The sequence below is a fragment of the Coenobita brevimanus genome, unplaced genomic scaffold (assembly GCF_032717465.1).
Source record: "Coenobita brevimanus isolate Jiangsu-jjx unplaced genomic scaffold, ASM3271746v2 jjx.HiC_scaffold_1243, whole genome shotgun sequence".
Taxonomy (NCBI): domain Eukaryota; kingdom Metazoa; phylum Arthropoda; class Malacostraca; order Decapoda; family Coenobitidae; genus Coenobita; species Coenobita brevimanus.
Genome location: NW_027642060.1, coordinates 52,359 through 69,204, shown reverse-complemented (window position 1 = coordinate 69,204; position 16,846 = coordinate 52,359). Strand labels below are relative to the sequence as shown.

General features: G+C 42.6%; 1 protein-coding gene across 1 annotated transcript; it reads right to left on the bottom strand.

Moving 5' to 3' along the window:
- Window positions 1-2,409: 2,409 nt before the first annotated feature.
- LOC145389553 (zinc finger MYM-type protein 1-like) lies at window positions 2,410-13,574 on the bottom strand. Its single transcript, XM_080264817.1, has 2 exons — window positions 13,520-13,574; window positions 2,410-4,703 (listed from the first exon to the last, which is right to left on the bottom strand). Exons 1-2 carry the CDS (start codon window positions 13,572-13,574, stop codon window positions 2,410-2,412), a joined length of 2,349 nt encoding a protein of 782 aa, XP_080120943.1.
- Between the last annotated feature and the right edge of the window lie 3,272 nt (window positions 13,575-16,846).

Below are 16,846 nucleotides of genomic sequence, written 5' to 3'. Positions count from 1 at the left end.
GCTCAAAAGCAGTTTTAGAATGGTAGTATAAAGCCAGCAGCCAAGATTTTGTCTGGCATTGTTCCCTGCTGTGTTTACTGCCCATCAACCCAGCCCCTCAGTAAGATTTATCCTCCACAAATTTGCAAAGCTTGCCACCCCTCCACTGCCTAGGAGAACTGTACAAAGGTTATTAGGCAGTCAGTACTTTTTGTTTTATTACAAAGAATAATACTGTGCTGAATAAGATATTTCCAAGCCCCTTCCCCTTTCCGTACAAATTCCCACACTTCCATGACCAGCACATTTGATTGACTGGAACAATCCGTTTCCACTCCTTCCCCTTTCACATATCACCTCCATGTCTGGATTCCTTTCAAAAGAAGATCAGGATGGCATGGTAATTTTTTTTCTCTGCATTCTGTGTCTTTACAGTTATGTTTATCTTCATTTACTTTAGGTTTCTTTTTCCTCATCCATACTTTCTTCCCAGAGAAGTGAGTTTTCCTTGCTTTGCATTCAGCTTAAAATCAGAGCTTTAGAAAGGTGTTAAAAAAGAAAAAATGTATGCAGGGTGGGGCAGTAAGGTTAAAATTCCCAGCGTCGTGACTTATTCCACCAGTAATTTTTACATCCATTATCTGTTAAAAAAAAAAAAAAAAAAAAAGTGAGGTACGCTCATTAGTAAAACACTGGTGCGAGATGGAGGATTAGAATCACCTCAGGCCGGGTGCAGGAATGTGTTAATACTGAATGTAAGGCTTGCTTCTCTACTTCTGTACATAGTAACTTATAATTGATGTATTTGAGAACCAGCTATGTTATGGTTTCTGCATATTGCTTACAATACAGTATTATGATGGAAAGTATCCTTGGATGATGAAGTCAGAGTTACTGAACATTATAAACTCTGACACTGAAAAGACAGGATATGTGTGACATTTATAAAGACAGCATTGCTGTACTGTGTATTTATAAGTCCAGAATAAGTTATCAGATAATGAATTGTATTTTTACCCGATAACTCAGTTAATGTGGTTATCAAATCACATGCATCAAATCACATGACAGAGAAATATAATGGTAAGAAGATGATAGGGAGTCTCGTAAACCTTTGTGTGACCCTTCTCATTTTTGTAACATCTCACTTCATTGTGGCATCTTTTTATTTTGTGAAATCTCTTTATATTGTGACATCTCCCTCCCCAGTCTGACTGCACCTTTTCCCTCCACTCCCATTACACCTCCTCTCACCTCATCTCCTCCCCAGTTTAACCCCACCCAGTCCCTCTTCTTTCACCTCCTGCTGTCTTCCAGAAAAAAAAAAAAAGCAATTAAGGAAGCTTTTCCTATGGTGTGAGTCATCTGGACTTCAACTCATTATCTCTAGATGATGATGTTCTTGCTGCCATCAGATATTTTTATTCAGCTTAATCAAGGTTCTAAAACTGAAATGATTTTTTCAGGAGCTGTTTTGACTGTCATTCATGGACTTTGTCATAGAGGAGAAGAGGAAGTGAGAAAAAAAGTGGAACAAAACTCCACCTTCTGCCTTCATTCTCTAGTAAGTGTCTGAATGTGTCTGCATTGTTATGTTTTGGCTCTAGGCCCATCTGGACATGAATTTGGTGGTCCAGTTTTTTTTTTTATTATTAGCCAGAAAGATTGTTGGGAAGGACTGTTGCTATAAGTTGTTTTGGCAAGGGGGGACAGACGGATATGGAGGTGTTGGTGTGATGGTTGCGGAGAAATGGGTGGAATATGTTAATGAATTATGAGAGCAAGCGATAGGATATTGGTAGTGAAAATTCTGTTCGGTAGAAGGATAGCTGTGATTATATCGGCATATGCTTCACAGCCAGGATTGGATGAAGCAGAGAAAGATAGATTTTGGGATGATTTAATGCATGTAGTGGGTGGTATGCAGGATGATGAGATAGTGGTTGTGGGAGGGGACCTTAATGGTCATGTAGGTGAAGCAGCACAAGCAGTGGCGGCGCCAGGAAATTTTCATTGGGGGGCTGAGGAGGGGCTGGGGTAAAATGTGGGGGCTTCACAAAATGTCATCAAACTGAAGTGTTGATGGAAAATTGATATGTACATATTCATAATATCCGAATGTACTGAGGTTCATTTTAGACACCTGTACTCTTTGAAACTGCGGTGTTAATGTACAACATTTCTTATCTCATCAAAAATTCTGCCAAATGAAATACATAAAACTAGCAAGGAAATTCAGATTAATGTATATGCAACATAATAACATTTATTATTTCCAGTTTATTCCATAAGATTGAAGTTTAACTCAATTAATTTAGACATCATGTGTAAGCAAGCAGTTAACATGACAGAAAAAAATTCTATGTTATGAAGTTAATACAATCTGAAGAATCAGAAGAATTTTTAAATCAAGGTGTAACGACTGTCACGTTACTTTAAAACTATGCGCCTGTTCTGGTGATTGGCAGCAAATGTGTCTATAATGGCATCAATGTTCAGCTGTTTGGCCCTCCTAGAATTAATTGATATTACAGCAAGGTTGCTGGTGCGGTTGTTGCCACTGCTGTTCCTCAAGTATGTCTTGAGGAGTTTCAGACATGAGAAGCTCCTCTCACAGGCAGCTGAGGTGACAGGGAGGGTCACTGCAATGCATACAAGTTTATACAGATCTATAAAGGCGTCCTTGTTTGACTCCAGCATGGCTGCGAGCTCAAGTGGTGTGGACACTTCCAGGCCATTGTCTCTCTTCCTAGCTATTAGTCTTGTCAATTGGTGGACCTCCACTGCAAGATCACCCTCTGCCACTCCATAACTGGCTGCCATTCCTGACAGCGCTTTTTTGTCCAGAAATGTAATGTGCTTAGGATTCAAGGCAGCAGCACCCATCAGAACATTACAGGCATCAGATGAAAATCGCCTGCTCAGCTCATTGAGCATTCTATCTATGATGGCATAGAAGGTCCTTCTCCTGGCATCTGGTATAGCTCCATCCCTCTGACCTGTACTGGATGTTATGATGAATTCATCCAGGTGTCTGGGAGCAGATCGTTGTCTACCTGGACGCTCAGTCTCAGTGCGTATCCCAACTACCTTGCACAAATCCTCAGCAGCCTCCTCTAACTCCTTCCAGGCAGCTTCAGTCCTCATTTCTGTCAGTCCAGACATGACAGACTGCATCAAGTCCTCTGCAGAGGCCAGCTGAAGGTCATGTGACTGGAGGTGGTTTGACAGTTGTTTGGTCATCAGTAACACTTTTTCCATGGCCATCAGAATTGTCACAAATTGCTGATCTAGCAGGATGCACAGGCCCTTTGCCTCAGTGGCTCTGTGTGCATTGTCTCCCTCCATGAGACGTTTCAAGGTTGTCACTATGGCAGGTAGGGTTCTTTTCACTGCCAGACAAGCAGCATGTTGGAAGGTCCATCTTGTGTCAGACAGTTGCTTCAACTCTATGTGCTGCCTTGTGGGATTTAATTCTTTTTGCACCTTTATAAATTCTTCATGTACTACTGACGTAGAGAAGAACTTGTACAAGCTCTGTATAGCCACAAAAAACTCTGCTGCAGCCTGGATATTGTGTACACAATCAACGAGCACAAGGTTGAGCCTGTGAGCATAACAGTGGACATACACAGCCTGTGGTACCTTTCTCCTAAACCTCTCCTGTATACCACTGATGTGCCCTGACATGACTGCAGCTCCATCGTAGCACTGGCCAATGCAGGCGTTGTGGTCAGTACCACATTTGGCCAGGGTCTCCAAGATCTTGTTGAGCAATGAGTCTGCATCCAGACCCTCGGCTGCTGTGAAGTCAAGGAACACCTCATGAAGGCTCTGTTTGTGGAGATACCTCACCACAATGGACAGCTGTTCTTGTTTGCTGACATCCTTGGTCTCATCCACCATTAGGGCAAAATGCTCTGCTCTTAGGACCTCGTTGCTGATGTCCTCTCTGATTATTGAAGCTATGATGGCGAGCAGTTCATTTTGGATATCGTGGTGCGTATATTTAGCATTGCCAGGACCACCACTCAGTTTCTTTTTGACAATGTCATCATACCTGGAAATCAGGTCCAGCAGTTCCAGGAAGTTACCTTTGTTGCCAGAATCAGTGTCTTCCTTGTGACCTCTTTGGGCAACATTTTGGCAGGCTGTGTAGAGCAGTACGTCTATTACTGCTCTAATGTAATGTCTGTTTTCCTTTACAGTTTTTTCATGGTTGGTAGTAAAAGCATGTAGGATCCTAGAACCTGTTGCTTTCTGCATCTTAAACTCTGTCCAAGCTTGCATAGAAAACTTGTGTCCTGCTGAATTAACATGAGACTTCAGAGATGAGGTTGCCTTCTTCCAGTTCCGAAAGCCGTCATGGGTGAAGGACTTCTCACATTTGCTTAAGTGTACATGACCGAAATGACGACATGCAAAGCAGAATGCAGCATCTAGGGTCGTGGAGTACTCCAGCCACGAATGATGATCACGCCAGTTCTTGTTGAATGACCTTGACTGGCCACTGTATTCTGTGGCTGGGTATCTCTTCAAGTCTGGACAGGTGGGACCACTATCTGGAAGCTGGCTCAGGTCCTTGGGTCCAGGTAGTAGTTTCTCACCATGGGTGTGAGAAGTGCCCTCTTGTGGCTGGGGTTCTGCACTAGCCTCACCTAGTAAGGCTGCAGACTCACAATCACGATCACCACTGTCCAGGTCCTCATTAACAGCAGGTGTGTCTGTAGGAGGATCATCATCTCACGGCCTCTTCTTGGGAATCTTGGGTAACAGGTAGCGTTCCATGATCAACCTGGCCTATGTGATCAAATATGATAAACCACCATCAGTTACTTTCATAAACAGGGAAAACAGCATAAACAAGCACACAGATCACAGAAGCATAAAACTGCATATTAGCATTACAACAGACCAGATATTTTCACACTATTTTATTCTTCCTTCCACAGCTTCTTATAATCTTATAGTAGCCTATATACATTTGTAAGTAGAAAAATCAACTTACACCATACCTGTAAATCAGTGCAAGACGAAAACCACAACTAATAAGCTCAGCTGCTCAGTAATTCAGTGTCTACTGCACTAAGCAATTAACAGCCAACAGACTCGGAGATCTACACACAACCGCGTCGCGTGGTAGACTGGTCTGGTAGCTGACGGGAATCGAACAGGAATGGCTCATCGTGCACTTGATTCGTGAATGCTGGGCTAGGCTAGGAGCCTAGGACCATGTAGGCCCTATAGCAGTGTGAATCCTTTACTTCATTTTAATCAAATATATTCAAATTTATTAACTTCCTGCCTCGAATTATGACATAATCGACATTCAATTATATTTCTGAAGACGAGATAATAATCGTACAGTCGTAATACACTAAAAGAATGGCTAATGTAGTTTAATAAAATAATGCTGTATTTTACTTTCACTTATCATTTTCATTATAGGATATGTAAACTAACCATCTGAATTACAAGAATTTCACAGAATATATTATAACATAAGTTACCCTTAGTATTAGAACTAGGCTGGAAGTTTTCCTTAGAAGTTGAGTCAACTGATAAATTTTCCGTAATTTCCGTGAAATTACTATAATTCAGAATCTGCTAAATGCTAACAGCTAAAAATAATAATCACGATTTAATCTATTGTCTTGAATCTTTTCCTAAACTTATAACACTTCGTTTCGTCAACTTTTGTGTATTATTTGTAAATAGTAATACAAAATTGAAAGTTCAAATAAGGGACGTCCTGCCTAAATTCGCCTTTGGAATCTGGCAATATTGGGGGCTGATGGGGGGGCTTGGCTCATTATTGCAAGCCCCCCCTTGGCGCCGCCACTGAGCACAAGGTTATGAAGGAGTGCAAGAGGGATGTGCATATGGTATAAGGAATGCAGAAGGGGAAAGGATGCTCGAGTTTGGGGAGGCAACGGACATGATTGTGTGCGACACGTATTTTAGGAAAAGAGACAGTAGGTTAATTACGTATGAGTCTGGGGGAAATAGCAGTCAGATAGATTATTTTCTGGTTAGGAGGGCCGATAGGAGGTTAGTGAGGGATGTTAAAGTTATAGGAAGTGAGGAGTGTGTGCAGCAGCACAAACTACTGATTTGTGATATGGTGCTTAAGGAACGATTGATGAAAAAGGGGACTTATGTACCTAGGAGGAAAATATGGAAGCTGAAAAACCAAGTAGTAAGGGATGCCTTCTATAGCAAGTTGAGGAGAGTGGTGGCTGAACAGGGAGCTATAGACAGAGGCGTTAATGAACAGTACAGAGCCCTCAAGAACAATCTCTTGAGAGTTACTGATGTAACATGCGGTTGGGCAAGAGGACCACCAAGACATAAAGTAACTTGGTGGTGGGACGAGGGTGTAGAAGCTTCAGTTAAGGAGAAAAGAAGGCTTTTCCGGGAATGGAAGAAGGTTGGTAGCAAAGAGGAATTTTTGGCTGCCAAGCATAGGGCTAGAAGAGAGGTATACCAGGTACAGGGCAAAGTCTGAGTCACAGAGACTTTTAATTGATAACCTAAATCATGGGGAAAGGAAAAATATGATATTTAGGGTGGCAGGTCAGGTGAAGAGGGATAATCGGGATATTATAGGTGAGCAGTGTGTGAAGAATGATGAAGTAAGGGTACTGCTGAACAGTGAGGATATTAAAGATGCATGGAGAGAGCATTATAACCGGTTGTTGAATGAAGGAGTTTGACTGGGACAGAGAGGGTTTGGAGCCAGCAGATCCAGTGTCTGGCCCTTGCCCTTTGATTGATGCTGCTACTGTGAGTGAGGCAATAGGCAGGATGAAGGTGGGGAAGGCAGCAGTTGTGTCAGGGTTGACTGCCGAAATGTTGAAGGCCTCAGGCGATACAGGGGTGAGTTTAGTCACTGACCTGATAAATAGGATTATTTATGAGTGTGTTGTCCCAGATGATTGGCTGAAGAGTGTAATTGTAAATGTGTATAAAGGGAAGGGTGATGCCCTGGAAAAGGAAATTACAGAGGTATAAAGCTTTTAGATCAGATAATGAAGGTAATGGAGAGAGTTTTAGAAGGTATGATTAGAGAAAGAGTGAATATTGATGAGATGCAGTTTGGGTTTATGCCAGGTAGGGGGACCACTGATGCCATATTCATTGTTTGACAGCTTCAGGAAAAATGTATTGGTAGGAGAAGGGATCTTTATTTTGTTTTTATTGATTTGGAAAAGGCCTTTGACAGAGTCCCTACAGAGGTGGTGAAGTGGGCAATGAGAAAGCTTGGCTTGGAGGAGTGGCTGGTTAGGGTGGTTATGGCCATGTATGTGGGTGCTCACACCCAGGTGAGAGTGAATGGAGATTTGAGTGATGAGTTTTCTGTGAATGTTGGTGTGCATCAGGGGTCAGTCTTGAGTCCCATGTTGTTTATCATGGTACTTGAAGCCATTTCACGTGACTTTAGAAACGGACTCCCGTGGGAGTTGTTGTATGCTGATGATTTGGTTTTGATTGCAGAGAATGAAAGGGAGGCGGAGGAAAGGTTTAGGAAGTGGAGAGATGGTATGGGGCAAAAGGGTTTAAGGGTAAATGCAGATAAAACAAAAGTGATGATATCTAGGGTTGGTGGCGGTACTGTCAAAGACGAGGGAGAGTGGCCATGTGCAGTTTGCCACAAGGGCGTGGGAAGCAATTCCATCTTGTGCAGTGTGTGTGATAAATGGGTGCATAAGAGATGTAGTGGTATCAGAGGTAGACTACGAGATAATGCTGATTTTATTTGTACGGCGTGCCGGGGTGAGCAGGTGGAGATTGTCAGACGTGAAAGGATTGAACTTGCTGGTGAATCTCTTGAGTGTGTGGAAGAGTTTTGTTATTTGGGAGACATGTTGTGTGATGGAGGTAGCTCTGTGGCTAGGGTGAGAAGTGGTTGGAAGAAGTTCAGGGAGCTCTTGCCTCTCCTGACATTGAGAGGGCTCTCCCTATGTGCTAAGGGGTCTTTGTATGCAGCATGTGTTAGGAGTGTAATGCTGTATGGCAGTGAAGGAGGAAGATATTCGCAGGCTCAGACGTACAGAAATGACAATGATTAGGTGGATGTGCAATGCGTCCCTGCCTCCAAGGCCTGGAGGGGCTTGGTTTACAATGGAAGAGTTGAGAGGTAGGATGGGACTGGAGTGTATTGGTGTTGTGATGAGGAGAGGTAGACTGAGATGGTTTGGACATGTGAAGAGGATGGGGGACGATAATTGGGTGAGGAAGGTGTGAAGTGTTAATATTGGGGGTGGGGTTATGAGGGGTAGACCGAGAAAGACATGGGACGAGGTCATTAAGTGTGACCTTAGGGTTAAGGGACTGAACAGGGAGGCTGCAATGGATCGTACAGCGTGGAGAGCCGCCATTAGGTGACCAAGGCCGACACATGCAAGCATGTTGGACCCTTTAAAAACGAAAACGTGTGTATGTGTGTGAACCTGGTGGACTGAAGATTGAAATTGCTTGTGTATTTTACCATCACTTTGGTGGATAGGGAGGGGATTAGGGGTGTTTGTAGACCCAGGAGGGGAGCTGTCCAACTATACATGTTCCACACCATATGAAGGCATCCCTCTGCAGCATTATTCCTTGTAAAAAGAGCAGTTATATTCAGCTTACAGGAATTTTTTTTTTCCCCTATCAGCATGATAGACTTAATTTATGCACGATAGTGCCAGGTGATCGGACTGATTACCCAAAGGTGATTTTAATCGTGTTACCATCACATGTTTCTGTTCACTTTATCTCGCTCAGTTTATTCCTGCCAGTGTCTTTTTAATTTTATTCTTAACATCTTCTAACCATTTTATTCTCAGCTTAGAATAGGCATTTCAAACTGGAGGTGCGATTATAAGTCCCGACTCCCAACATACGAGGCCTTGCTTGGGTTGAATAAAATCACATGATACTAACTAAAGATAGTTATCACCTGAGGGTCAGTGAATTAATCAAGGGTCTTGGATGAAAAGTGTTAATTTATAATATATTCTTCAGGTTCTGACATTGAATCTGCCTTATGGAAGCTGCATGGTCATGGAATCTCCGTTGTTGAAAATACCTGTTTTGACGGTCATCCACTTCTCAGTCAACTGCTTCCACTATCAAGTAAGTAGCCACCTGATGATTTTGTGTGTGTGTGTATTTACCTATCTAATTTACCTAACTGTATTATACAGGATTTGCTCTAAGCTCGTCATGTCTAAGGTTAGATACCCTCTGAATAGACCTCGTATATGCATGCACATTTACATACACATACACATGCAGGCATATGCATGTACACATGCACATACAGGTCCATATACGTGCACATTTGCATACACGTACACATACAGCCAAATTTACGTACCATACTTATACACATATAGGCACATTTACCTATACATACAGATACAGGCACATTTATGTACACATACATATAGTCATGTTTTGATATGCATAGTCACATTGAAATTCACATACACAGAGCCACATTTATACATATGTATTCATATACAACCATATTTACATGCACATATAGGTACATTTAGATAAATACATAAACAGATAGAGAGATATTGAACACATACATTACCACACAGTGTAGAGTTGTGAGATGAAAAAAGAAAAAAAAAAAAGAGAGAGAGAAAAGAAACGTGGGGATGAAGTCATACATTGTGACCCCAGGGATAAGGGACTGAACAGAGGCTGTTAGAAATCAAGCAGGATGGAGAACCATAAAGTGACAAAGGCCAACACATTAAGCATGTTGGAGCCTGTATAAACAAATTGAAACAACGCTGCTCTGTGGTGGAACTCTGAAGGTGCCATGAAAAAAATAATAATAATAATAATAATAAGTTGTCTATCCTCCATTTCCTCTCTTTATTTTTTTCTTCTGTTTGTTTAGCCAGGGAAGAAGGAAGCAGAGGCTGAAAGCCTATAAAATTGTTCCCTTCAGGAAAAAATAAGAAGTGATTAATTCAAAATCTGTTCATTTAGATTTTAGAGATACCAAGACACAGTGTGCTGAAAAGACTGGCGGGAAATACAGGAAAAGGAAGACAGTTCCAGAGTTGACCTGTTGCATTCATGAAGGACTGGAAGTATCAGTTAATTCTTGCATTAGAGTTGGACAGAAAAGACTCATTAAATTTAATGGTGCCATGACTCATTCTTAGATCTTTAGTGGAAAAGTTTCTAGAGAAAGGAAAGAAGTTGTATGCGGCTTTCATGGATTTGGAGAAAGCATATGACAGGGTGGATAGACAAGGATTGTGGAAAGTATTAAGAATATATGGAGTAGATTGGAAGTTGTTGAATGCTGTGAAGAGTATGTATGATGGTGCTAAGGCTGCAGTGCGTGTTGATGGTGAACTAAGTGAATTTTTCTCTTTGAAGGTTGGGTTGAAACAGGGATGTGTCATGTCTCCATGGTTGTTCAATCTGTACATGGATGGGGAAATAAAAGAGGTACAAGGTAAGGTAGTGGATGTTGGAGTGCCCCTGGTGAGAGAGGATAGAGTTTGGAAACTCCCTGTACTGTTGTTTGCAGATGATACTGTGTTGTTGAGTGAAGACGAAGGGGAGCTGCAAGGCTTGGTGGATGAGTTTGGGAGAGTGTGTAAGAAACGGAATCTAAAGGTGAATGTAGGGAAGAGTAAAGTGATAGTCTTTGAGAGAGGTGAAGTCAGTGAATGTACAGCGAGGTTGGATGGTGAGGAATTGGAAAATGTGAGTACGTTTAAGTACTTGGGTAGTGTGATGAGTAAGGATGGAGGTTTGGAGGATGAAGTGCTTGAAAAGGTACAGCAGGGAAGAAAGGTTGCTGGTTCCTTGAAAGCAGTGATAAGAAACAGGGAAGTGAGCATGGAAGTGAAAAAGTTACTACATGACAGTATTGTGATACCAACGCCAACGTATGGAAGTGAAGCTTGGACGTTGTTGGAAGGACACAAGTCAAGTGTGAGAGCAGTGGAAATGAGTTATTTAAGAGGACCCTGTGGAGTCACAAGGAGAGACAGGCTGACGAATGAGGATATAAAGGAGCGTTGTGGTGTGGATGTGGATGTGATAGGAAGCGTTATGAGGAACACATTGAGGTGGTTTGGCCATGTGGAGAGGATGGAGGGTGAAAGACTGACGAAGAGAGTGTATGTGAGTGAGGTGGAGGGAGGAAGAGGGAGGGGAGGCTGAGGATGAGATGGAGGGATGGGGTGGAGAGGTATATAAGAGAGGGGGGTGTGAGTTGGGAGCAGGGCAGTGAAATAGCGGGGGACAAGGCGATGTGGAGGCTATTTGTTTGTGGCCACCCCAAACGGGATTGAGGCGTCTGGCAATAGATAGATAGATAGATGACTCAGTTCCCCAGTTCTCTCAGATGAAACCAAGCTAGTAATACAGTATCTGCACACAGGGAAAGTGTATAGAGGATACCATAATGAAAACTGCCATTTCTCATGCTACTGTATCAACATAAAACTACAAAGATCAGATTGACACAAGTATCATACCTTCTAACACATTAGGACTATCTACATACATTACACCTTGATAGATTGTACTAACACAGTACTATCCCTCAGAATATGTTATCTGCATTAAAAAAATATATATATATATCTATAGCCCGACGCCCTAATCCCGCAAAGGGTGGCCGCAGACAAAACGCCTCCAAGTCGCTCTGTCACCCACCATTTGACTACCCTCCCCCAACTCACCCCCCCTCCCTCATATACCTCTCAACTCCATCCCTCCACCTCATCCTCGGTCTACCCCTACCTCTGCCTCCCTCCACCTCACCTACATACACGTTCATTCTCCATTCTCTCCACATGTCCAAACCACCTCAGTGTATTTCTCCTAATCTTCTCAACCACATCCACATGTACTCCACAACGTTCCTTCACTTCTTCATTCGTCAACCTGTCCCTCCATGTCACTCCACATGCCCCTCTCAAGTAACTCATTTCCACTGCTCTCACTCTTGACTTGTTCCCCTCTTGCAAGGTCCACGCCTCACTTCCATACATCAGGGTAGGGATCACAATACTATCATGCAGTGACTTCTTAACTTCTATACTCACCTCTCTATTTCTCATCACTGCTTTCAGTGAACCAACAACCTTCCTTCCCTGCTGTACCCTGTCACACACTTCATCCCCCAAAGTTCCAGCCTTACTCATCACACTACCCAAGTACTTGAATGCACTCACATTCTCCATATCCTCACCATCCAACCTCACTGTACATTCTGTGACTTCATTCCTCTCAAACACCATAATTTTACTTTTGTTTACATTAACTTTCAGCTTCCTCCTCCTACACACTGTCCCAAATTCATTCACCAAACCTTGCAACTCCCATTCATCTTCACTCAACAATACTGTATCATCAGCAAACAGCAACACCGGAATCTTCCAACTCTCACCCTCATTCATTAGAGCCACCCCCACATCCACTGCCCTACCTTGCACCTCCTTTACAACCCCATCCATGTATATATTAAACAGCCATAGAGACATCACACAACCCTGTTTCAGTCCTACATTGAGATCAAAGAACTCACTCAGCTCACCATCCACTCTCACCATAGCCCTAGCTCCTTCGTACATACTCTTCACAGCACTCAACAATTTCCCCTCCACTCCATATATTCTTAATACCTTCCACATACCTTGCCTATCTATTCTGTCATAAGCTTTCTCCAAGTCCATGAAGGCAGCATACACTTTCTTTCCCTTCTCTAGATACTTTTCCACTAAACATCTTAGAACAAATATCTGATCTACACACCCTTTTTCCTTCCTAAATCCCCCTTTTTCTTCTCCAACTAGCTCCTCTGTCATATGCCTAACCCTATCAATGAGTATTCTACCATATATTTTACCAGTCACACTAAGAAGGGAAATTTCCCTATGGTTACCACATACTTCGCTCTCCCCTTTTCCTTTGTATAAAGGAACAATTATACCTGATTTCCAGTCCTCTGGAACCCTTCCCTCTTCCCAAGCCAATCTACACAACTTCCATATCCACTCCACAACAATCTCATCCCCACACCTCAGCATTTCACCACACACTCCATCAATTCCTGGGGCCTTTCCCAACTTAATCTTCTTCATCGCTTCCACTACTTCCGACCTACTGATCTCTTCCTCCCTCTTCTCATCTCTTCTTCTCCCAGCCATTCCCCAACCACTTATACTCACACTGCTCTCACTTTCTACATTGAACAATTCCTCAAAGTGCTCCTTCCATCTCCTCAATTTCTCTCTCTTCTCCACCAACAATCTATTATTCCTATCTTTCACTCCCCTACTATTTCCCCTTTCACACTGCCTTACTTTATTTACCTCCTTCCAAAACAATTTCTTACTCTCCCTCCATTTCACACTCAGATTCCTCCCAAACTCTTCATCCACTTTCTTCTTACTCTCCTTCACCAGTCTTAACACAAATGCCATCTCTCGTAATACATTAGCTACATAAAAGAAAACCAGTTAGATGATATTAACATGATACGATACCATCTCTTTCAGCTCACATTGCATACTGTTCATTTCCGCATCACTGTCTATCCACCTAAAGCCAGACGCCATGATCCCGTAAGGGGTGGCTCTTTGAGTTAGTTGTTTACGGGGAGGTGCACTAACTCTCCGCCAAACCACTTGTGGACACGTAGGTAACACGTGTGGGTTGGTTATATGGTTACCACCCAGCTTTGTAAGTGGTTTCCTGGCATACAGGCAGCCATTAGGCTTGTCATGCAATGTAAAGCCTTCTGTTAAGGAAAGAGGAGGAATAAAAAATGACAGGAAAAATGAGGGAAATGGGAAGGTGAGGCAGGCAGACACAGAGAAAGAATGATAAAGGTGAAGGAGTAAGTAGGCAGCACTACATCAAGTGAGTGGATGATGGTCACCACCACCTACCACAAGATAATAAAGTACATCAATTAAATCCTTCTCATAGTTTTCACAAACTCTCCCAGACCACTTGCCAGCTCAGCCAGGCAGACAGGTTGATGAACAACACCAACACCAACTCTCTCCCTGCTTGTATATCAACAGGTCATCTCGCTCCTCAATGCACCTTACAAGATGTTCGTCTCTCGTATCGAACTCTACGAAGTGTACAAGATCGAGATCATTGGAGACGCCTATATGGTTGCATCAGGACTGCACGATGAAAAGGTGAGTAGGTTAGGGTAGAGTAGGGCAGGAGAAAGGCAGGAAAAGCAAAGATGTTTGGGATAGAACAAGCAGTGAATATATGTATCAAGATATATTCTGGCAGCATTGGCAAAGAATTATTTAGCACCAGATCATTTTTCACAGTATGCTCAAGTTGTGTATAAATTGCCAAAGGGTACCAAAATATTTGTAGCTTTTAAAAAGTGGAGTTATACCAAAGTATTTTTTTTTTTTTTTAAATGGGGTAGAGTCTAGCACAGATTTTTTTGTCTATGCATGGCGGGTGTGTGGTGTATCACTGTGGTGCTCGGGTAACTCACTCTCTCCCTCACTAGACACACCCATAGGCTTCACCAACCTGGACCACTCATATACACTTCACCTGTCTACCAAATCATGAGCCACATGGGCCTAGGTAACGTCATGTTGATTGTACACATAAGGCCGCTGACACACTTGCCTGAAGTATGTAATTGACATGGTGAAACAACAGCACTCAGGGAGTGCATACTTCTGCCCAGGTAGCACCACCACCCTTTTTGACCTTGACCTTTGATCTGTTTGTTTCCAAAATTTAATCATTTGTTCCTTTGCTGGTCCTCAGTCAGTAATCATTATTTGGTGCAGTTCCATTCACATTTTTCTATAATGTTGCTAACAGTTAGACAGACAGACAGACACAGACAAAGAGAGACAAAAATATAACCTCTTTGGCAGAGGTAATGAAGCACAGGGTTAGTGTGTGTGTCTGCACCGCACGAGTTCGGAATATTTTACCATACGAATTGGTCTCATCTTAAACGTCAGGACCAACTGCCTAGCCCCGGGCTTCTACGGTCCTCATGGGGCAACATAGGATTGGATGATGGATGGATGGATGGATGAATTGGTCACTCAGAATTGTTCACATCATGCCTGGGATGTGTACTCAGAAGAACTTGGCTTGTGTTGGTCAGTGTTAATGTTATTTTGTTGGTCGTCTCCCTCTCTCTCTCACCTCCCTCACAGCTGACAGTATCAGAATATGGAAGTATGATAATCTTCACTGGAATATTCAACATTTGAAGCTTACTTCAGTGAAAAATTAGCCTGTAGACCTCTGGAGGTTCCCAGTGGTGAGTAAAAGTTTTGACATGGGCCAAAGTAAGATACATAAGATGTCCCTCAAGATTCAAGAGTAAATTCAAGATGGTTTCATAACTCAGACCTTGAAAGGTTCCCCACTGACAACTAATATTGCCAAGCAATTGCCAGACAGTGCTGGTGCATCCCCTAAGCTCATTTGGACATGAACCCAATGGACCGGAGGCTGAAACTAACCTCTTTTGGAGGACAGGGAGTGAGTTGTGGCTAACATTACACAAACATTAAGTGCTCAAATAGCTAAGTTATATCAGAGGTGTAAACAGTGTTCATACCAGAGTTAATTATTTTGTTCATTTTCCACATATCTGGTCCTGTCTGTGCCTCCTGCGTATTCATCTGTGTACACAGATCATTAAGAATAGTAAATTTTTAATGTTATTGAACTTGAATGTATCACTGAGCTATATTGCTGTATTTTTGACATAGCATACTTCAAGTATTTAGTACTGTGCTTGATGAACATCAGCACCACCCTCATTAACACCACCACTGCCAAACATCATCACATCCTAAGCTTATATCAGGACATCACTTCAGCTGTCAGCATAGATTTGGAATGGGTGGAATCACATGTCACATATGACATGTTTCCTGCTTGTAGTCCATTTTTCAGGGGATAGGGAGGGAGGTGAGGGGTAGAACAGCTGCCTTGTTATATCAGTGCCACCACAAGAAGGCTTCTCCCTCTGGCAAGGTTATGTGGAGCCTGATAAGGTGCCACTGCTAACTGTGTGGGGCGACAGATGCAACATCCATCCAGTAAAGGGATGGCCCTGCAGGGACGATTGCTGGTCTGCAGGTGATGGGTCCATTTGACATTTCAAATTATGGTTACTTGACAATAAAAACTGTATATAGTTTTAATAACACAATTTCTGTTTGTAGTATAATGTGAATGATAATTAAGGAAAATTCACTGTGAAGTCTGTGGCACCTTGAGTACAGATGAGTGGTTGAGGGTTTGTAGGTAGCTACTGTAGGTTGTATGTGCCAGACTTGCTGTAACCCTAGGCTCATCAGGGCATGAATGCAGTGAGTGCCATAAAGCGGTCATCTGTCTGGTTGCTCCTAGAAATTTTTTGTTAAGGCGTAAACCTACCACTGGTGAAGAGAAAGTATGAAGGGAGTCATTGTCAGGTGAGTTGTTGAAATTTAAGTAGTGGAGGGAGGGCAGCATGATGGCAGGGGACAGGATGACATGGTGATTTGTTCATAACAAACCCATCATTGATAAAGGTCGATCTATCTATCTATCGCCAAACGCCTTAAACCTGTAAGGGGTGACCACAAACAAATCGCCTTCACGTTACCCTGTCCCCTGCCATCTTGCCCTGCTCCCAGCTCACACCCCCTCTCTCATAGACCACTCCATCCCTCCATTAAGGTGCCTGATATAAATAGACAGGCACATTAGAAAGACAAAGATAGATTAATAGGCAGACAGATGGGCTGACTGATAGACTGCACAGAGGTAAATTCATATAGTCAATAGCTCAGTAGGGTTAAAATAAAAAAAAAGTATTACATAAGTC